This window comes from Sciurus carolinensis, chromosome 11, assembly GCF_902686445.1.
Source record: "Sciurus carolinensis chromosome 11, mSciCar1.2, whole genome shotgun sequence".
Classification (NCBI taxonomy): Eukaryota; Metazoa; Chordata; class Mammalia; order Rodentia; family Sciuridae; genus Sciurus; species Sciurus carolinensis.
The window spans coordinates 70,141,875-70,165,743 of NC_062223.1; the positions used below are offsets into that span (position 1 = coordinate 70,141,875).

A 23,869-nucleotide genomic window follows, 5' to 3' on the forward strand; every position below is an offset into this window, starting at 1 on the left:
TAGGTACCTGGGACTGAATCCAGGATGTTGTTCAATTGGCATCAAGTCATAGTTATACTGATGATTCAGTTCTGAAGATCTGCTGTGCCTATATTTAACAATAAGGTATTGTGCACTTAAAAATGTGTTGAGGGTGGATCTTATGCAAAGTGTTCTTAACACACACACACACACACACACACACACACACACGGTACACAAGACAACTTTTGGAGGTAATGAATGTGTTTATTACCTTGACTATGGCGTTGGTAACACAAGTACATAAATATGCCACATTCATAAAATTTTTATGCATTACGTATTATTTTTGCATACCAATTATTTCAATAAAATTGGAAAAAAGGAAGAAAAGAAAGGTTCATATATTATTTTTATATTTTTGTTATATATGTTCTCTGTGTCCTTATGTATTTTATATTTACTTGATAAACTGAATGTCCAAGTGTCATGGTTTGATTGTGAGGTGTCCTCCCAAAAGCTTCTGGGTAAATGCAGGAAATGTTCAGAGGTAAAGTGATAGACTTGGGAGAGCTGTGACCTAATCATCCCACCCTGGTTGAAGGGATTGGGTGGTAACTGAGGCAGGTGGGGTGTGGCTAGAGGAGGTGGGACCCTGGAGTGTGGCCTGGCAGGGCATCTTCCCTCTTGCCTCTTTCTCTCTTACCTCTCTCCTTCCTGACCCTGCTATGAGCTGAGCAGCTTTCCTCCACTGGCCATTTCCCCCAGGATGTGCTGCCTCACCTTGGACCTAGAGTGATGACCTTGACCATCTATGAACTGGGATACCTGAAACTGTGAGCATCAAATAAATTTTCCCTCCTTTAAATAGGTTCTTTCAGGTATTTTGGTCAGTGACTAAAAGCTACTTAAAATACTAAGGGAATCATCTTACTGCCTCTGTAACAGTGCACATTTTGGTCTCCTTTTACTGTTATGGGTTTACCTTGGATACTTCTTTTACTTTAATGTTTTAGATATTTTATTTTAAAGTGTTTGATGTACATAAAATAGAGAACATAGTAGCACTGACAATGTTCATGGTCCAGATTTTTCCCATTCAAGATTAAAAACTGTAAACAATTACATTTTGTAATTTTTTGCATATTTAATATTGTACTCCAGTTATAAGTAAGCTACTTTATTTAAATGAGAAGAGTGCATTCAAGAAGGAAAGATGAAATTACCTATAATTAATTTAAGAAAAGAAAATGGTAGCTAAAGGCAATGGTTATCCTGCACATACTTCAGGCAGTGAACCAGCAAATCAAGAAGCAAATAGATAAAATAAAAATGATAGACAAAGTATAAAAAAGGGTAGCAAGAAGTTTCACAGGTGACTAAATTGGTTAAAAATTGTCTTTAGGTAAATTTTCCTTTTCACTGCAGAAAACTTTTAGATATATAAGGACAAAATCTTAAAATCATCTTCCATTAAAACTATTAAAATATTGACTTTGGGTAAATACATTCATAGTCAGGCTTTTGATCCTATTGTGAATTGAACTGTGCCTGCCACTCCCCCTAAAAAAGATATAGTGAAACCCTTTAGTATTTCATAATGCAACATATGGAAATAGGTTCTTTAATAAAAGTAGTAGTTAAAATGAAGTAAATTGTGTTGGTCCTAACCCAATATGACTGGTGTCCTTATTTAAAAAAGGGAATTTGCAAACAGAGATGGACATGCATTGCTGATTTTTCCTAGAATGAGTTCAGCTTTCTTTAATTAAATAACAATAACATGAAAAAACACCCAGTTACAGTGGCACATGCCTGTAATTCCAGGTACCAGAGAGGCGAAGGCAAATGAATCACACGTTTGAGGCCAAAGTCTAGTGAAGCCCTGTCTCAAAAAAAAAAAAAAAAAAAAAAAAAAGGGCTGCAGGTGTAGCTCAGTGGTAGAGCACTTTTCTGGCATGTGTGGGGAACTGGGTGTGACCCTCAGTACCACATTTAAAAAAGTTATTACATCCACCTACAACTTAAAAAAAAAGAAAAAACCTGGAGATGTGGCTCAGTAGTAAAGTGCACCCAGGTTCAATCCCAAGTAATGGAACAAAAAAAGAAAAATAAATAATTCTTTTCCAGTAAACCTATTTTTATTCACATTTTTAATGTTCTGGATTTGGTTAATCTAATCTGTCATTATTCTTGAGTCAAGATAAAGAAATCCTTTCATGACCTATTGGCCTGATCATAACAAGGTTAACTTCCCCTATAGAAACTTACCCAGGACCAGGGTCATACGTTGGGAAGTGGTACAGGATGCGGTAAGAGCGACTGCCTTAGGAGTAGACCAAGATAGTGCAGGTGATTTCAGTTCTGTTTGACCTTAGCCTTGTAAGCACGAGGGCGCATAAATGACCAAGGCAGGGAGCAGGTCTCGGTCAGCAAGCTTCCCTTTATTCAGTTTTGGAGTCAATCGGACAAACAGCTGATGTGGCTCATTTTCAGGGGTAAAATGGCTGTGGACCATGAGGTTTTGGGCTTTTTATACAACCTTAGAGCCAGGCCTGGGGGGAGTTAGTTACTTTTGGTGGGCCTTTTTGGTGGGCAGGGACAGGGGACAGGGCCAGGTCTTTGGAGGAGTTTTGGTGGCAGGATCATTTAGGGTAGAGCAAAAAGACAGGTAGATAATCATACCTTTCAAGACTAGTCACTAGGATCTTTAAATTTTTTTCTTTCATACTCATTCAATTTAACAGACAAGTTATTAAATCCTATACATGCTGTATAAATATCTAATAATGACCAAAGAGTTAAGTACTTAGAATTAAAATACTCTTGATGAGAAAATGTATCAATTATGAGTTATAAATAATTATTTCACTGATTGTCTTAATAAAGGTAGTTGGGCAAAGTTTAGTAATATATATGATAAGGGATTATAAAAAGTTTTGTATAAATAGAAATAAATGTTGATGAAAAGAGCACAACATTGAGCAATTTCAATATAGCATATCCAGCCAGGCATGGTTCTGCTTGCCTGTAATTCCAGCAGCTTGGGAGGTTGAGGCAGGAAGATGGTGAGTTCAAAGCCAGCCTCAGCAACCTAGAGAGGCCCTAAGAAACAAGGTGAGATTCTATCTATCTCACAAAAAAAAAAAAAAAAAAAAAAAAAAAAAAAAGGGCTGGAGATGTGGTCCAGTGGTTCAATTTTTGGTAACAACCAAGCAATAAAAAACATACAAAAAAATCAATTAGTATACCCTAGAAAAATATGGATCTATTCCTACATCTAGAAATTGACTCAAGTATTTAAACTTTACAGAAATTTTCTTAGACGTGTTTTAAAATACTAGCTGAAGTTACTTAATCATGGCCATGAAATCCTCAAATAAACAATAATTTAAGCCTATTTTACTAGAAAAGTACTGGGGAAGGGTGCAAATTTTCATTTCTCTGACAGTTTAAGTTTAAGGATGCCAGGATGCCCCCCTCATATACTTTATACTCTCAATTCTGCTGCCAATCAGAGAGAGGGTGTAGGTGATTTCTTCTGTCCCTCTGATGCTCAGAGCATACAAAACTTTTCCACTGTTTAGGGAGGAGTTAGAAATAAAAGGAGATTTGCAGAATTCAATTTAGGATCACAAATAAACAAAACAAAATGTCCCAAGGTATCTCATTGTGTGAAGAGGTAATAAAGTGAGTATTCCCAAGAGAACCCCAAGGACTCTCTTGTTTATATCACCTCTCAGGACCTCAGTCTTTAAACAGTTTCTCTTAGAAAAATATTCAGCTCACTGTTGGTGCTTGAAAAATAACTGTTTTCTTCTGGAAAGAACACAGCAAGAGTTTGGAATAGAAACCACTGCAAAATCCATTTTGTGCCCAGAGGTCAGGAGAGAAGGTTGGATGTCCCTAAGACTGTTAACTGTGCATCTACAGCTTAGATCTCTGGATGGCTACTGTATTTCATGTGAGATCCCCTCTTCCCTAGTTCCTCTGCTCTAGAACAAACTCACCCCAGGCTCCAGGGAAGGAGGAAGATGTTGAAGTGACCAGGAGGAAGATTTTGAAAGAAGATTCTTGAAAACCAGAAATCTTGGGTATATCTTGAGAGAAGGCTAAATCCTCATTTTTACAGCCCATAGTCTATTTGGGAGAGGAAATTTTTTTTTTTATACAAATTTCTCTAGAATCCTCAACCCTAGACATCTTGCTACTGGGCTCTTCATGAGGGGGTCAGTTTAAGTACTAAGTCCTAAGAAAACAAAAGTGTCATTTCCTCAAACTAGCTATGCCTCTCCACAATTTCCCTATTCTCTGACCTTTCAGTCCTTTCAACATTAGTGTTCTCTTCCTTTTTCACCTTTCTTGTTCTCTCTCCTTGATGTGACTAAACTCGTAGGGCTCTGCCTCAGATGTAAGAGAGTTTCCTGACACTGGTCGCCTTTGTCTGGGAAGTGGGAGGGAGCCAGAGTTTGGTGAGCACCCCTGGGAGCATGAGGGGACTTAAGCACCGGCACCAGAGTCCTCCCAGCATCAGTACACTCCCTCTGGGGTTAGAATGAGAAGTAGAAAAGACTTGCAAACTTGGGGTCTCTTCCTATTTTCACTTAGGACTGCCAATGTTGCCATCTCATCTATGTAAGCATCCCAGGTGATGTTACCTTGTGATTTTCCTTATCACAGGATCTCTTTGTTCCAAGGATCACCTAGCTGGACCAGCATCTGCTCTTCTAATTTCCTGCAGTGCTTTAGATGGAATGAACAGTGCTTAGGAATAAGAGTAAATATGTGTGTGGCATTGCCTGCATGTGGAGGAGGAGTCCATTCATGCCCTCAAAGCCAAGGACCTCTGGTAAGTTAGGCTAGACTGAATTCAGATTCAATGGAGATGAAAATTCTTTAATAGAAGTTTGCCACAATGTGGCCTTGAAATCAAGTCACCCTTGGCAGCTCATGAGGCAGTGGTCCATCAAAATGATTCTGTTCATACTTACCCTGTACTTCCAGCTAGACATAGGGTCTTATGTGTGAGTGGGGGAAACTTATATGTTTAAAGTCTTGGACTTTTCTCTTTGTTAAGATGATTCTGCCTTAAGAAAGTACTGACTTTCTGCTATAATCATCTTCATCCTGAAAGGCAATTCTAGAACGATACTTCAATCTTTCCCAGAGATCTCACTACACCTCTGAGACCCAGTCATCTGTTACTTTCTCTAATTCTTTCCATGATTTGCTTACCCAGTAGCTAGGATCCAGTCATATATTCTCTGTTCCACATGTATAGCAAAATACAGACTTTGAATAGTCTGACTGACTTCAGAGCAACAGACCAGTGCCTGATTTCCTACCAATGCACCCAACCAGCTGATTGGACATTCTGAATGACGCTACAGCATCAATGATGTCACACAGTGTTACGTCACATAAGACATTACAAGTATGCAGACAGTTGTTGTGGTTGCATTTGTTCTCCATGAAGGACTCCACAGTGTGTGGTGCTGCCTATGGTTAGCCACCTCTTTATGGTTTTGACTGCACAACAGAGGACCCTTCCTGCCTCACCCTTGAGAACCACCAGCACAGTCAAGGATCATGTCTCTGATCAGATGAAGAATTTAGGAAAGGACAAGGACTGTGGATTATAGCACAACAAAAACTTATCTTAATTGCCTTTGTTTGTTTTTGTTGTTTTGCTTGAAAAGTTGATAGATAATCCAGTGGAAAGAAAATGTAAAAGCTGATTATTGAAATCTGCTATGTGATGAAATTAAATATAAATTCTGTGCTATAATCAGTAAACTAGAAAGTAAACTATAACTGGGACTTTCTATTAGAGGGTCAATTCCTTTTATTTTATTTTTTTCAAATATATATGATACATACTTTTTCTTTGGCTCAGATGAATAGCATGTAATTTTCCAAGAAGATATTTCTTAGTATTATCCACACAATTGTTGAATTGTGGCTGTGATTCCTAGTACTCTCCCAGCAAGGATCACTAAGAAGGCATAATGCTGGTGTAACTGTATCTACCAACCAAAGGGCTCCAGGTGAAATATAGGAATAAGAAATTAGAAATCCAGTGTCTTATATATTTACAGGAATTTAAAAAATCAAGTGCATTTATTCTTTCAATGAGATCCTCACTTACTGGATTTGATACTCCACCATGATCAATGTTTGATTATTCTATAGATGCTAATCTGTAGACAGGCATACCTATCAATGGGCAGAGGAAAAAAAAAACTTATCTGACTGAATTCATCCTGCTGGGCCTTTCTCCAGATCATCAGACCCAGATCCTGATGTTTGTGGTTTTTCTCCTCATCTACCTGCTAACCATGCTTGGGAACCTGCTCATTATACTCCTAATTCACATTGACTCTCGGTTTCATACACCAATGTACTTCCTCCTCAAAAAATCTGTCATTTACTGATCTCTGTTTCCCTACAACAATTGTTCTGAAGATGCTATCCCATTTCCTGGTTACAGGAAAGGCCATTTCATTTACTGGATGCTCAACTCGGATGTTTTTCTTCCTATTAATGGGGTGCAGTACAAGTTCACTTCCAGCAGTGATGTCCTATGACCGCTATGTGGCAGTCTGCAAGACGCTGCACTACTCCACCATCAAGACTCAGAGGCCTTGTGTTTTGCTAGACATAGGGTCCTGGGTTAGTGGGGTATTTGTGTTTTTATTTGATACCAGTTTCACTCTATGTCTCCCATACCAAGGGCCAAATATGATTACTCATTATTTTTGTGAGCCTCCTGCGTTTTTGAAGCTGGCTTCAGAAGAAACCTACAAAGCTGAGATGGTTATCTTTGCAATGGGTGTGGTAATCCTCCTAGGTCCTGCCTCTCTCATTCTTTTCTTACTGCAATATTATCTCCACTGTGATCCAAATACAGTCAGGGGAAGGGAGGCTTAAGGTCTTCTCTACCTGTGGTTCCCATTTTATTATTGTTATCTTCTTCTATGGGTCAACCATATTTACTTACATGCAGCCAAATTCAAAGAAAATGAATGAGGGGGATAAGGTGATCTCAGTGTTCTACTCAGTCATTACTTCCATGATGAACCCATTCATTTATAGCCTAAGGAACAAGGATGTGAAGGAGGCATTAAAGAAGGTACTTAGAAGATAGAACCTATTTGAGGCAGTATCCTTCTTTTGGTATATAATCAGGGGTATGAAGACATTAGAAAGTTCAACAGTTTCAACAGCTGTTATTCTGAATGATCTCTAATCTGAGACAGTACCCAAGGCATACAGGTCCTCTTACACATCTATGAATGTTTCCAGGTTTATCTACTGAAGTCTTGCTAAACCTTTATTTTCTTTGACCAGAGTTCATTTGCATGGTGACAGTTTATTGACTACTATATTGGAAGTATTTAAAACTAACAAACAAGGTTTGCAGTTATGTGGCCTTATTGGTGCACCAATCCATTTTCATACAGGGATATTTCCTTTGACTATAAGCTGTACAGCTACTTGCTAAACTCATCTCATGCCAGTATTACCCATAGCCAAGCATGGATCTTGAAATTCCAGAAGATTTGTAAAGACTAGATATTCCAATTTTTTGTGAGAAAAATGTCAATGGTTTTTGTTCCAAGAAATTCTTATAGTAGGATCATTAAAAAAATCTGTAGAGGTCCAAACTAGTGTTATATGCAATTCAACCACAATTGGAGAGAACTGGTGATGTAGATAACAAGGTCCAGCAACAGACTTTAAACTCACACAATGTCTCTTTTAGGGATAATTGCTGACTTGAAGAACCAGAATTGAGAAACAAACTTCCTATACCAGAACTTTCATGTGAAAAAACCCTAAGACACCAGTACTTCACAGCTTCTCTTCCCCCAGACATGGTCTCCTCTCCTCTTTTCGTTGGATTTTGCCACTATCCATTAAGATATCTGTGGGAAGTGGAACCGAATGGTTGACATCTCAGGGGAAATATTGGAGTTCGTTTTGTGGGATGAGTTGTCCCTTTAGCTTTTTCTAAACATTGCTATAATCCTATGTCAGGGCAGAAGCACTACTGATAACACCTGCAGCTACTCACTGTCCCTGCTTTAGAAGAAAATCCAGTTGTCTCATTTACCAGACTCAACTGAGTGCCTAACTATAGGCATGAAGTGGAATGGACCCAATATTTCTTTGGTATGCAGGAATCCTACCAATTCCCATCCTGGTTGCAGGGCCTGTGAGTCATGTAAACATAGCAGTGGACACACCTGTGCTAGCCATTTCCCCATGGTTCTCCATTTCTCCTGGTGAAAGTCTCATGGCACAAGCATCCCCTTAGTTGTCCTTCCTTTCCAAGGTTCACACATATGACACTGACTTCTCCTGCCTTTCTGTCATGGAGAAGGACTCCCTTTGTGGGGAAGATTCCCTTTGTGGGTAATCTTGGTAAGTGGAGAGGAGTGCTGCTCATCTTGGCAAATCCTCCTTTCACAAGTGGAAAGGTAAAGAAGCACTTCATTCTTTTCCCGGAGGTAGTGTACACTTGGAGTTCACCTCTCACTTTGTGAAGTTTTCTTAACAAATGTACAAACAGCAGTTAAAGGGTGGCATGGGGCAGAGAAAACGAGAAAGTCCTGATGAAATTGAAGTTTGCCACACTGACTTCTGGCTGCTCTGCCTCGCTGTCCCTGGCTTGCCCTTAATATCCCATGCTGTTCATTCTCTGTGTTGAATGTATTGTGTGTGGAATGGGAGATCAAATGTGCAATGATGGATTCACCATGCATGCCCCCCATTTTGTGTAGTATTTTTAGATAACATGAACTAACATGATCCTGTACAAAGAAATACGCACTTGGTGAATTCAGCATCCTGCTGTCATCAGGCACTGAACCATTTCTAAATATTGGGTAAACAAGAAAGTTCAACCAAAGAACTTATAAAACATAGATCTATCAGTCCAAAGTCTATTAATATAATTAAATTATAAATTAATATATATTATTGATATTTCTTTATTTTTTATTAGAGTATTATAGTTCAACATAGTAGTTGGGTTTATCCTGACAAAATCACACAAGCATGGAATTCAATTTCAGTTCATATCCCCAGCCTTCTCCCTTTTGTAATAAAGCAGCATTTTAGATCAATAGATAGATTATAACAATATATAGTTGACAAATCAAATATGGCATGAGAAAATTAATCAGAATTGAGTACTTGTGTCATTACAGTATAAGAAAGGGCACACAGAAAAAAAAACTGTTGAAATAATTCAATTTCATTGTTTATCTGAAATCATTCTTAAGCATTCAAACCCACCTATCTGTTAACTTTCCTATTGCTAGAAACAATTTGGTACACTTCAGCCCTCAGTATTCTGCCCTCTCTTTTATTAAAAGGAACCAGGAGTGTCTAAAGACTGGTAAACATAAATATCACACCAAGGAAAACTCAAGATGTTTGTCTGTTTTTAAGAAATAATAACTCAGTTCCAGATTCTGGGATCACTGCTCTGTGGGCAGGTGGGAAATGACAAACAGAGGCAGCCAAGTTTATTCCACAGGATCTAGAGGGAAAGTCTTTCTTCTTCCAAGGCTCATGGCTTCTAGTGGGTTGTAGGGGTCTTTGGCTGTGGTAGCATTGACTCCAATCTCTGCCATTGCCTTCACATGACCTTCCTTCCATGTCTCTCTTCCTCTAATTTTATAAAGATACTTTTCATTGGATTGGGGACCCACCCCTATCTAGGATGATGCTATCTCAGATCACCTTATTACAACTGGAAAGACCTTATTCCAAGGAGGTCACATTCAGAGTTTCCATGTGGACATATATTTCTGGTTGACACAGTTCAACCCTTAAGAATAGTGATAGAATTCCTGACAAGGTGACTAATTTGCTTTGTGTTCCATAGAAAGTCACCCTTGATGTGTTTTGAAAAATCACTTTGAGGGTTGTGTGAAGAATACATGGTAAAAGGACAATCTTGGAAGTAAGAAAATCCATCAGGGAGCTAGACCTGTAGCCCAGGTAAGAGATGAGGGTCAGAGTTAGGGTTGTGGCAATAGTGAGGTAGAGGAGATGACAAGACAGGTGAATAGAGAGGATGTCCAAGGTGAAAAAATAGAAGATTGAAATATCCTTGCAAGTCTGGCCAATGAAATCTGCAGTTGATGGGGAAGAAGTAAAGGTGAGGAGTTGGATGAGTAACTCAAGAATTATCTTTGGATTTGTTTATATGGGCTTGTGTTGTGTGCTGACTCTGCTCTCACATTATCCTTCTGTATTTCAATAGCCACAGAAAAGCCCTCATTGAAACAGTAAGGACATCTGGGACTGTACCATGTACCTCTAGTGTGTTTTTCCCCTAGAAGTAGAATGCAATTAGAACATTTTGAGTTCAAATACAGACAAAGGTTTTGAATCCTCTCATACCTCTTAGTTTGGAGGATATCATCCACATGATGAAGAATATATAATTGGTCCTTTTTATCCAGACTTTCTGTAACCAATTATTCAATCATCCACTAAACATGGGAATAGTGTCTTGGGCATTTTGAGTAATCTGGAGATGATTTTAAATACATAGAGGGATGCTTATAGCTTATATGTAAATGCTACTCTACTTTATATAGGGGACCTGAATATCCAAGGATTTTGGTATCTGCAGGAGTCCTGAAATGAATCCCCTAGACATACTGAGGGAAGACTGAACGCATATTTGGCTGACTTTTCAGCATCATCATTATTGAAAACAGTACTTTAAAATTCAAAGACCTGAAACCCCAGAGGGCCTTAGGGTGGTTAAAGGAATATCAATGCAGTACTTGACATCAGATGAAAATCAGGTATTTCAGTTTCAGATTATTATTTTTACATGCCCTGGGGATCTCTTATTGTGGAAAGGGTAAGAAAGTTAATGGCAGTGATCACTCCAGGGAATTCCCTGAGTATAACTGCTCTCAGGACCTCAGGTTTGAAGACTTCCTTCAAGAAGATCCTCCAGGCTGGTTCCTTAGTGATTTGGGATTGTGTCCTATAATAAAATAGTATTCCTTGCATTGGAACAAGGTAAGATGATTTCCCAACCTCAGCATATTTGGGAAACTGCAATGGAGGTTGCCTATTAGCACAAGAATCAGCAAGCTGCAGAATCTGCATCTTTCTTTGTTTGCTACTTCTCTTTGCCACTGTACTCACTTCCTGGGCTTACCCCTGCCTAGTGCTCCAGGAGAGAGTAGATAAGATGCTCAGGGAGTGGGTTTCATCCTTTATAAGTAGTCTGAACCTTGATTATCTTCATGGAGAAGAGGGCTTTCTTCACTCTTCTTTCTCCCTTCCAAACTGGCTTCTACAGATAGTAGATGCTCCTCATGAATCCTGTTCTGCAACTCCCCTGCGGATGGTTAAGTTTTTGACAGAGGACACCAGAGTGACTGCAAGGGCTGTGAACATACACTGCCTCTCCTTTAGCACAAAAGGCTAATCTAGAGATTCTCCTCTGCCTCTTGCTGTCTCAGTGCACCCCCTTCAGGGTTTCCTCCCTCATTCTCTTTAGCCACTTGTGTTTGGGCAGTGGGAACTGATAGAACCAGGCTAGCATCTGAGCCTCCTGTCTTGCAGACACAGGCAGGGACTTGTTGAGTTCAGACTTCCCTGGGTGGACACAGCAGGCTGCCCATGCATGTAAGCAGCCACCTTCCCTGTGCTTAAGAGAATTGAACTCACCCTCCTCCATGGAGACAAGGCTGGTAGTGAGTCCCTGAGGTTGTTAACCTGGTGATGAATTCTGTTGGCTGCTAAGTCAAGACCTTGCCATCCTGAAGTCAATGCTCAATATATGAGGGTCCACACAGCTCCCTCTTCTCTCATTTCTCTTGAAGGACTGAATGTGTTATGTTAGGATGTTGGCATGAGTCTCTTCATTCATTAAACTAACTATATTAAACCCCTACTATGTGAGAGGTGATATTGAAATACAGAAGATAGAAATAAATATCATGTTGCACATGAAGCAGAAACCCAGATCAGACACATGTAAACTAATAACTAGAGGATAATGTAACAACTGCACAAAAGCAGGTATGCACAAATTTTTTTCTGGACATTATGAAAATAAAGGTCAAATCTGGCTTGTAGAAGGACTAAAAGTGTTAGAAAGTGGTTCTATTGAAGTTGACTATAGACATTTGATGATGGTTAAAGCCAAAGGGACCAAAACATTCCTGTGAATGACTGTGAAGTTCAGAACTAACAGTATTTTGACTGAGGTTGACATAGAAGGCAAGGAAAGAGGTTTAAGTATTTATGTTGTGGATATTGGTGGAAGACAGAACATTTAAAGATTGGAAAATAATTAAAATAATGTTGTGAAGCTGAGGGAAAGGAGAAATATGTCAATTTTACCTCCATCAAGCTGTTTAAAATAAGCAGCTGAGTTAAGGACTCATCATTTTCTAATAGTATCATTTGCTTTCTTTTGTGATTTGTCTACATGGGATATAGATAATAATAAAAAAATAAAAGTATCATCTTGGAGATAGGTTTTAGGGAACATGATTATGATATAGCAGAATATAAGAACAAAAGCCGTAAGAGGTTCAAAGATATATTTATAGTTAAATTACACCACATACCAAAGAAATTGAAGAGGATGTGAAATGATAAAATATCTTTGTTTGGTGAAATTGTTACAATACACTCATAGAAATAAAAATGAGGATGAAATGATTTGAGGAGTTAGTGGTATGATGTAAAACAGAAGCAGTAACTGCTGAATAGATGCTAGATAAATTCAGCAATAAAGCAAACAAAAATTAGATAATGGATACAAGGAATAATAGGATAAATGGAAGTTGTACAGATTTACTATTTTTAGACAAAAATAATTATTTTTAAAAAATGTGAAAACAGTCATATTTATCATCTTTACCATTTTAAGTATATGGTCCAGTAGTATTTTACCTGTATTTACATTGTCTGACAGATCTCTATTACTTTTTCATCTTGTAAAACAAATTCTATGCCCATTGAACAAAACCCTATATTTTCCTTGCTCTATAGCTGCTGGACACCACCACAGAATTTTCTGTTTCTATGAGTTGCATATCATAAGAATCATATAGTATTTGTCTCCTTGTGACTGGTTTGTTTCACTTAGCATAACAGTCTCAAGATTCATCCATGATGCAGCATACCACAGGATTTCCTTCTTTTTAGGGCTAAATAATATTCCATTGTATGAGCATACCAAGTTTGTTTACCCTTTCATCCAGAAGTGTACATTGGGGTTGCTTCCAACTCTTGCCTGTGGTAAGTTGTGCTGTTTTTTCTCTTTAAAGTAAGAAATACTGAGAATGTTTGATAATGTAATTAGGTAAAAGTAAACGCAAGAAAACAACAAAAATAAACATCAAGAAAGGCAGCTAGTGTCTATACTAGTGTACAACAACATGAAAGTCTACTTGATTTCACTCTTGCTTTGCTTTTCCACCAATTATTACTTCAATATTATCAGGCTTTGAAAAAAGAGGCAATATGGGGTAGTGGTCAAGAGAATGTGACCTGGATCTGGGTACCTGGGTTCCAATGCCTGCTTTGAACCTGTAAATCTTCCTTTATCACCCTATGACTCAGTTTTATTAATTAGATAGAATGGACAGAGAGTAGCATCTTCTGAAGGTTAGATGAGATTATGCTTACAAAGGCAAACGCGAGGCTTATCGGTGAGTAGCAGCTTTAGGAAAGGATGTTTGTAAAGTTGGTGGGAAGAGTTCACAGTAAAGAAGTAAGGTCCAGATGATAAAGGATCTGGTGAAAAATTATTTATTTTCAGATTGCAAACACTATGTTTTTGTCTTAAAGCACTTGGAAACTATAAAGTTAAATAAAGATGAAAAGAGAAAGTCACTTATTTCAACACTCAGAAAAATATACATACACAACTTAGAAAGACAAATGTTAAAATGAGAATAACAGTGTAAAATATTTTTATAAACCACATTTTTATCTTAAATAACCTGCAAACATTTTTAATGTTTTAGAAGATTTGACATTTTTAGTGACTACCTTATTCCATCTTTTGGACTTTCTGTATTTAATGATATTTGTTTTTTTAATATTTCTTTTTTAGTATGTTCTTTTTAGATACAAATGACAGTAGAGTGTATTTTGATATATTATACATACCTGGAGTACAACTATTCTGCTTAGGATCCCATTCTTGTGTTGTATGTGATGTGGAGTTTCACTGGTAGTTTATGCACATATGAACATAGGAAAGATATGCCAGATTCATTCTACTGTCTTCCTATTCCCTCCCCCTTCCTTCCCCTCATTCTGCTTTGTGTTTTTTTTTAAATCTATGCTGAATAATTACAGTTAACATTACAATAAACATGCATATTGAATAATTTTGCCTATATTGTTTTTGACAAACTATTGTTTCCTATTAGAAAATATTAAGATTGAATTTACCTTATCAAAGTATACTCCTCATTTTAATGCATTTTCTATAGATTGACAACCATAACCCTCATGCAGATTTTATTTTCAGTGGTACAAGAACTTGTTGCCCCATTATAAATTTTAATACATCATATTACTCTGATGAGCAAAAAAGCATTCTAAATTCAATTGGCTTTGCTAAATTGTACTGAGATTGAAAGTTATTATGAATTATCAGTTTGTGTTTATATTTATTTTATTGTAATATTTATCTTATATTTCCTTATGAATTTATCATCATATTTTCCATGCTAAAGATATTAATTCTTAATTCATTATGTATGTTATGGTTATTTCTCCATTTTGTTGTTCAAATTTTATATTGTTAATGTGTATATACTTAAAATATTTTGAGCCAAAGTAACAGATGTTTCCTTTTGCCATGTGTACCTTTGTTGTCAGGTTCAGAAATCTACCTTATGAAGTCAGTCAATAATCACCTTATTTTTTAAATGTTTAAGGCTATATACATATGTGTGTCAATTGTAATGCATGCATACACATCCTGAATCTCTCTGGAATGTTTTCTTTATAATGCTGTGTAGACAAATTTTATTTGGCACTCTTTGCTGTATTGTCCAAGTGGGATTATTGAATAATGTGAATTTATTGGAACTATCTTTGGCATATAATTAATTTTTAGGCAGTCTCTACTGATTCTGATTTATATTCTGATCCTGATTTGTCTGTTTTTGCCCTATTTTAAAATCATCTCACTGTTAATGTTTATATTGTCTATATTAAAATCTCTTCATATATTTATTTAAAGTAAGTTTTAGTTTCTTTTTTACTTAGAAATGCAGATTAAATTGTAAAATAAAGTAAGTAAAACACATAAGTATAAAAAGAAAGTCCTCAGCAATTAGCCTATTCCCACTAGAATTCCACTTCTGGGTAATGACTTAAAAAGAATATTTTCAATGAATTGATTAGTCATGTATACAGACTATTCTGCTATGGCAAGAAAATAGTTTTCCCAGGGCTTCTTACATATTTTTATTTTTTATTTTTAACTTTGAGGGAAGATTAGGTTCTAATTTCATTTACATGACAGTGTTAACTTGCTTGTTTCCATTAAAAAGGTGTTTTATATAACTTAAAGTAGATTTATTAATTTCAATCACACTGTAATAAATTAAAAGATCAATTGATCAAAATTGATTATTACATTGCAATCTCATTGATAGATACTTGAAATTTTGTTGTATTAGCCTCCATATTTTATATATTTGAGCCATAATTTTAAAAAAATCAATTTAAAAAATGGAGAGAATAGCCTGATTAAATCTAACCTAAGCTTGCCTTTGCCCTTCATTACATATACTTGGAAGACTTTTATTCTTCCTTATCACGTTTGAGCTTGGCTTTCAGTTGTACTAGCCACACAGTTCCAGCCCCAACAGAAGACCAAAGCATAAAAGAATGCAAATGGTAGAAATAATTAATGAGAATAATATAATAATCTTCCCCATACACAGGATCCATGTGTTACTAGCTTTGTCCTTTCTAATCTTGTGATAATATTAGAATCGAGATCATGATTCCATCATTAAATTGAGATTTTACATAATATTGTGAGCTAGCCTTATGTGTTTCCTACATTCTTCAAATGCCTTATATTTTGTTGAATACTTACACAGAAGCATTAGATATGTGTAATTCGTATTACCATTTTACAGTTGAATAAAAGCAAGGCACAGAAAAGCTAAGTAATTGGTCACACATCAACTGAACAAGCCAGGACTCAAACCGAGCAGCACAGCCTTAGAGGCCCTGCTATTCAGCGAGCTGTGCTGCTCTGTACAACTGACAGCCGTTCATGGTCAGTGGACTCACACTGCAGGAGAAGTGCTATAAAACAGATACATATTGAAAATACACATAAATATGCAAGCATGCACATGCATTCATACTTCATGTAAAAGATTCAAACTATACATCATGTATGAAATTTGATGGTTTCATTTTCATTTAACAATCCATTACATTCATCTTGCTACCATCAAACTTGGAACTTGTATCATTTTCAATTTTACCAAAAAGACAAATATGGTATCTTATTTGTTGTTTTAATAAGTATGTTTTTGTTTTATGTTTTTTTTTTGCTCTGTTTTACCTATGTTTGTGACCTAGCATCTAAGTTTTTGCATAATTTTCTAATGGATCATGTTTGCATAGCTGATTTTAAGAGACTTTCATATTTTAGGAATAATAAGAATCTCTGTTAGAATTTTTGCAAACATTTTTTCCAGACATACTATATTTATATTTTTATTTTGTTTGTGGCACCAACTATATACAAATCTGATTTGGTATCTTTAAATTTTCAAGTTTGTTAGCATTTTCCTTAATGAAACTTTTGTTTTATGTTATCTTTTATCACTCAAGAATTGGATGGAAAATGAGGGAGAGGGAGGGAGAAAGAGAAAGAGAGAAAGAATGAATGAATGATGGAAAGTCAGGCTACCTAAATTCATAGAAATTTTAACTTTTTAAAATAACTGTTGTATATATTTAAGATGTACAACATGATGTTATCAGATACATAAGAACAGTAAAAATGTGAGTTGAACTGACTACTATAATCATTGAAGTGGCTATGTTACTGTAGTGTACTAATTTTAAGTCCTTTGAGTATAAACCAAGCTGGGTCAAATGGTGGTTCCATTCCAAGTTTTCTGAGGAATCTCCATATTGCTTTCATATGGTTGCGCCAATTTGCATTCTCATCAGTAATATATGAGTGTATCTTTTTCCCCCACATCCTCAGTTTAAAGAATGAAATTATGGCATTTGCTGGTAAATGGATGGAATTGGAGAATATCATACAAAGCGAAATAAGCCAACCCCAATAACCAAAAGCCGAATGTTTTCTCTGATATGCAGAGGCTAATTCACAATAGGGGTGGAGGCACTAAGGAAGACTAGAGTTACTTTAGATTAGGTAGTGGGAAGTGAAGAGAGGGGAAGGGGTAGAGGGGTAGAAAGGATAATAGAGTGAAATAGATATTATTACCTCATGTACATATATGTATGACTAATGTGACCCTATAATATGTACAATCAGAAATATGAGAAATTATACTCAATTTATGTATGATTTATTAAAATGCATAAATGCATCCTACTGTCATGTATAACTAGAACAAATAAAAAGTTTAGGAAAAAAGAATAGTAAAAATGTGAAGCAAATTAACATATGCATCATCTCACATAGTTACCCTTTTGTTTTGTAATGTTTTTGTGCCGAGTTACTAAATTCTATTAACCTAGCATGAGTCCCAAAGGACTTAAAATCAGCATACTACAGTGATGCAGCCACATCAATGTTCATAGCTGCTCAATTCACAATAGCCAGATTGTGGAACCAAATATAGTACAATTTTATCACCTGTGGTCTTTGTGTTGCCCATTAGATCTCTAGACTTGCTTATCCTACACATCTGCCCCTTTTTATCCTCTAAACTACTTCTACCCATTTCCAAACCACTGCTCACTCCGAACATTGGTATCCACTGCATTATTTTCTATGTGTGTGCGTATTTGGATTTTTCTTTCTAGATTCCACATATAAGTGAGATTGCGCCAATATTTTTGTTTCTTTATCTTTCCTACCTCACTTAGCCTGTCTGTGAGACTGGTCTCATCCACAATATGATAAATGGCAAGATCACACTCTCTTTTGTGCTCACTAGTATTCCACTTTATACACACACACACACACACACATACACAAACACAATTTCTTTATCCATTCACCATGGACAGACATTTAGGTTGCTTTCATATTTTGGCTATTGTGAATAATGCTGCAATCAACATGGAAATGCAAATATCTTTACAAGGTGATAATTTCATTTCCTTTGGGTATTTACCCTGAAAAGGGAATTCCAGGCCATAGGGTAGTTCTATTTTTAATTTTAGAAACTTTCATAATTTTGTCCCCAATAGCTATACCAATCTAAATTTCCACCAAAAGACAAATGAAAATAGATCATTAATATATGTGAGGTAAATTTTTATATTTATATTATATGTGTACATAAATATGCACATATATAATTTTAAAATATGAATATATATAATTTTAAAATGAATAAGTAACTATCCTATGCATTTTGTTAGTAATGCAGTTATTTAAGATGCCACCTTTGTCCTACAATTTTTATATACACTAGAATGTATTATATACTATAATACGTCAGTCAAACACTTCATGCCTGATCATTACACATTACATTATTTAGGGGAAGTTGACAATATATTTTATGTCAGGCAGGATATGCTTTCACTCCCTTCTTTATTTTTATACAAAATCACAAAATACTCATCCAGGTACAATTTTGAAGAAGTGTGCTAAATTTCCTCACAAAAATCCTCTGTAAACTTGCTTGGAATTGCAGTGAATTTCTTTAAAAGACCTTATGATTCTTTCCATAAAATCAATATACTATTCATTTATTCAGATATTGTATTCCATAGATTTTTTCAAATAACTCTTGAAAAATTTTGAAGTGTATATCTTGCTAAGGTTAGCAATTGTTCTTTTTTTGAAGAAATCTTATCATAATTTTAATTTGGTAATTTTGGGTATATAATAGCACAGGAATATAATAGCACAGGTATATAATAGCACAGGAATATAATAGCACAGGAATATAATAGCACAGGTATATAATAGCACAGGAATATAATGGTCCAGCTTGTATCAGAAAGCATTTCTGACCAGTTTCCATGGGCTAGAATTGGCTCTGATGTTTTTTTTAAAGAGATACAATTAATTTACCTGCAAATAATGTTTGTCACTTTTCTACATATTTGTTCCCTTAATACTTTCTATTGCTTGTTGGGCAAGACCCATCAAAATGTTGAAAATCACTGTTGAGGTATGCTTGACTGTTAGTTCTATATCTACTGGTAACTCTGCCCTGAAGATTAGTCCTAACCCTGGAAGTGGAAAGGGAATGGCTGCGTGTCTTCAAGCAGTGGGTATGAGGCAGAACCGTGCAAAACTTCAACCTGTGCAGCAGCTTTAAGGAAGAAACGAACTGCAGGTACAGGAGTGAGAAGTGCTCACAGACACTGGCTGGAAACGCTTCTGCATCTCGTCTTCTGTACAAAGGGAGCAATACCCACTTCTTATATGGATTCCAAAGACACCATTGATAATGATTGGCAGCAGGAAATGCCCTCTAGATAATAATGAGTGTTATTATTGCCAAAGGACATTGTACAAAGGGAGATGAAAATGTGTAGATTAGGGATAATTAAAGGTGCTACTGAATGCGATGATCAAAAAGCTATTTTTACTCATATTCCAAAGAACCCTCTTTTTTCCCCCCAATTCCATACAACTTATTTGCAACTATCAGTGCTTTATCAGTCAGAAGTAAGAAGTAATAAGATATAAAGCACAGTTTGGATTTCTCCTGGAAACCAAACTGTAATTTTTACATCAAATAAAGAGAAAGTTGTTATCTCTGTTAATAAACATCTTATTAGTTTTATAGCATTTCGAAAGGACACTGAAAATGTCAAGAGCATTGTTTTATTTTACCTTTGAAGGGAGACCACTAAATTTTAAAAGAAAATTGTTTTAAAATTTAACATATATTCAACTTTAAAAAACGCTCTTTTAACTTAAGTTAGATCAGTAATAGATCCATTTAATCTCGTTTTAGAAAACTACTGTGAACTACTCTTCAGATATGTTTGGGGGTGTCTAAATTTATCCATGCCTGAAAAATGATATTTTCTTCTTTTGAAGTTGGCAAAACCAAATGAGGGAGTAAGCAGACCTTTGGAAAATTAAAACAAAAATCAATTAATGAGTTTAGGCCATTGTTTGGGTTTTTTGTAAAACATCAATTTTTTGGTCATTTATCTTTGACTTACTGACTTGGATAGATCTTCAGTTTCAGTTACTTGATTTACCAATGAAAAACTTTTAAAAAGTATAGATCTTTTTTTAATAACCCTAGATACTTGGTACAGAGAAGATGATGTTAGAGTATAGAAGAATTTATAAAACTATAACTTTTCTCTCTTTTTTGGCTTAGAGAAACAAAAAGGCAGATAGTTTTTAATCTAAATTTTTATTAGAAAAAAATATTTAAGTCCCAATAAGTATTAAACATTTTAGCTATTAAAGATGATTAAATAGGGGTTCCTAACACTTCTGCACCACAGAGGCACACTGATAGTAGATCTCAGATGGTCATGTTCTCATGTCAGTTTCTTTTTGGCATAAAAGGATCTAAAGTCACATCTAAATAAATCAGATAATAGATAAACCAGTAGTAACTTACTATTGATTGATTCTCAAATCTTTAACAAACTATCATTATCTGATTGACAAATCCTTAGGGTGAATGCTTTTATGGATTTTTCCCATTATACCAAATAACATGCTGAATTAATTTTCTTTAAGTTAGTAGTACTGGTAAAGTTATTTAAAACTGAATTCAAAATTGTTTCTGTTTCTATTGGCATGATAAAAAGTTGACATGTTGTAAGTAAACTGATTGTTTTGTATCAGAAGTTAGAAAATGAAACAGCACATGTAGAACAGGTTTTGATGAGCATAAACAATCATTTATAATGGGGTTATTCAGTACATGATGTTTGTAAGTACCCTTTCATGGGTAAAGTTTCCCTTTGTACTGCTAAGAGTTTCCCTTTCCAATGTGTATAAAACACTGAGAAATACTTATTGTATTTTTAAAGATAATCTATAGAAAGATTATAGCAAAGAACGCTCTTTATATTGAAAACAAATGAACATGGGCAAAGAACAGGATCACGAATACTATATCATCCTTTGACTTCTTTTTTTTTTAATTGATCAGGATGATTCTTTATGACCATTTTATAATATGATGAAAAATATCAGCCTTCACATATGATAACAGGTAGTTCACAGCATAAAAACTAAATCGTTTAAAGTCATATCATGTGTTGTCTGCCTAAACCTACTTAGAAGAAAGTTTGCACTTTCAGCATTACTATTGTCTTCTAACAGGTGGTCCATTTGTGGGTTGGTGTGCAGCAAAGAGAATGATTCTTTGAACTGGTGCTACTAAAAGATTCAAGGGGAGGAAAAATAGAAATGACTTTCAATGGTTAAAGTGAAGGAAAAAGAAAACCAGACTTCTGGCATAAGGAAACTATGCATAAAGTCATAAATCAAGAATCAAATTTTGGATGCTAATAAAATATCTAAGTTATTCAGATTTTCTGAAATAACTAATGCACTTCTTTTCTTGATGCCGTTCTACAAACAGGGACAAACATTCATGGGAGAGGAGAACCAAACCTCTGTGACAGAGTTTGTCTTCCTGGGCCTCTCACAGGACCCACACACCCAAGTCCTGCTCTTCCTCCTCTTTCTCCTCATCTACCTGCTGACAGTGCTGGGAAACCTGCTGATGGTGGTGCTCATTCACATTGACTCCAGACTCCACACTCCCTATGTACTTCTTCCTTAGAAACCTGTCCTTTGCTGATCTCTGTTTCTCTACTACCACTGTGCCCCAGGTGCTCGTCCACTTCCTGGTGAGGAGGAAAACCATTTCCTTTGCTGGGTGCTCAATACAGATCATCGTTCTGCTTCTGACTGGGTGTACAGAGTGCGCTCTTCTGGCGGTGATGTCCTATGATCGCTACGTGGCCGTGTGCAAGCCCCTGCACTATTCCACCATCATGACGCACTGGACATGCGTCAGGCTGGCTGTGGTGTCATGGGCCAGTGGAGCATTTGTGTCCCTGGTAGACAGCACATTCACATTGCGACTTCCCTACCGAGGAAACAATATCATTAACCACTTTTTCTGTGAACCTCCTGCTCTCCTGAAACTGGCCTCAGCAGACTCTCATAGCACGGAAATGGCCATCTTTGCAATGGGCGTGGTGATCCTCCTAGCCCCTGTCTCCCTCATCCTAGTCTCCTACGGGAACATTATCTGCACTGTGGTCCAGATGCATTCTGGAGAGGGGAGGCTCAAGGTCTTCTCTACCTGTGGTTCCCATCTCATGGTTGTTGTCCTCTTCTATGGGTCTGGAATATCTACCTACATGCGGCCAAATTCCAAGGCCACTAAGGAGCGAGATAAGATGATCTCAGTGTTCTACTCCGTAGTGACACCAATGCTGAACCCTATAATTTATAGCCTGAGGAACAAGGATGTCAAAGGGGCTCTCCGGAAAGTAACTGGAAAATAATCTTTTTGGAGGTGGAGATCTTGGATCATGATGACCATTTTAGGGATGTGGAAAGAAAAGATTTTCTTGAAAATTTTCCCACTTTCATCCCATTATTTCTTTTTTCCCCCTTCTGTTTTCCTATATATCTTCTCAAAGTTGATATATTTCCTACTCAACGTAAACTACCTTGGTAGACAGGAAAGAAATTACATTTAAAAAATTTACATTTTATAAAATTAGTGAAAGGGGAGGGATAAAAAATAAAATAGGGGAGGTAATTAAAGATAAAGGAAGAAAAGAAGAAAGGAAAGGAAGGAAGAGAGAAGTGAATAGTCATAAAATAGGCCATAAAAGTAAATAAGGAAAGGGAAATTAAAACAAGTAGGCATATGGTTATATGTCAAAGCATAAGCAAAGAATTGATAAACAAAAGTAACAAGCTATCACAAATATGAGAGAGGTTTCTGGCAATGGAGTAATTTCCCTCATTCTTATTTGCTTTTGACCCTGTCTTACATATCCCAGACACACTTATGCAACTTGGTATATAGACATAAAAGGTGATGTTATACTTTGGTGTATTTCTCAATTTTAAGTTTAATAATTTCTGAAATTGAAAAGAGTGCATTTAATGAATAATGAGTGGTAGAATTTTTTAAAGAGTTTGTATAGAGTAAACATACAGGAGGTTGAAAATTAAAAGAACTAGCCTGAAAAGTACCTTGGATTTGATACTAAAGAAAGAGAAGCTGCCAAGCAGCTAATCATGAAAAAAAAAAAAAGATAAAAAAGATAAAAAAAAGACTGAAAGTTTGAAGATTTATGAGAATAGTGCTAGAAAATGAGAATAAGCTAAGAAGAGGAGGTTGTGTGTATTATACATTGGTAATACAATTGAACTTAAAAATGTAGACCAGAGTTTGCATGGCATGATTAAGTTGATTCCTGGGTTGCTTGTTAAAAATAGTATACCTCAGTAGAGAATGAGGAGGGGAAGTTGACCTGAGGAATTTCTATTTAAAACAATACTCAGCTAATTCATAGTACAATAAAAACACTACCTTTTAAAGCAATAGGTTGCCTCTGAACATATATGAGATGTGTAATTATGTGCTTAAGTCTGAATCCTCTATGAGAGTATGAACTCCGTGGCAGTAAGGCCTCTGACTGTTTTATTGATGTCTCTGTTACCACTGCAGTAAAATGCCCAGCTACT

The 23,869-nt window shown here is 36.1% G+C and overlaps 1 protein-coding gene and 1 pseudogene across 1 annotated transcript; both read left to right on the forward strand.

The window, feature by feature from the left end:
* LOC124959515 (interferon-induced very large GTPase 1-like) overlaps positions 1-13,747 on the forward strand; it is a 30,204-nt pseudogene extending 16,457 nt beyond the window's left edge.
* Positions 20-22,671, forward strand: LOC124958972 (olfactory receptor 2D3-like). The gene is given in 3 exon segments (XM_047517594.1): positions 20-105; positions 21,735-21,917; positions 21,919-22,671. Coding segments are annotated over 2 exon segments (924 nt in total). The 5' UTR covers positions 20-105; positions 21,735-21,746.
* Positions 22,672-23,869: the final 1,198 nt, after the last annotated feature.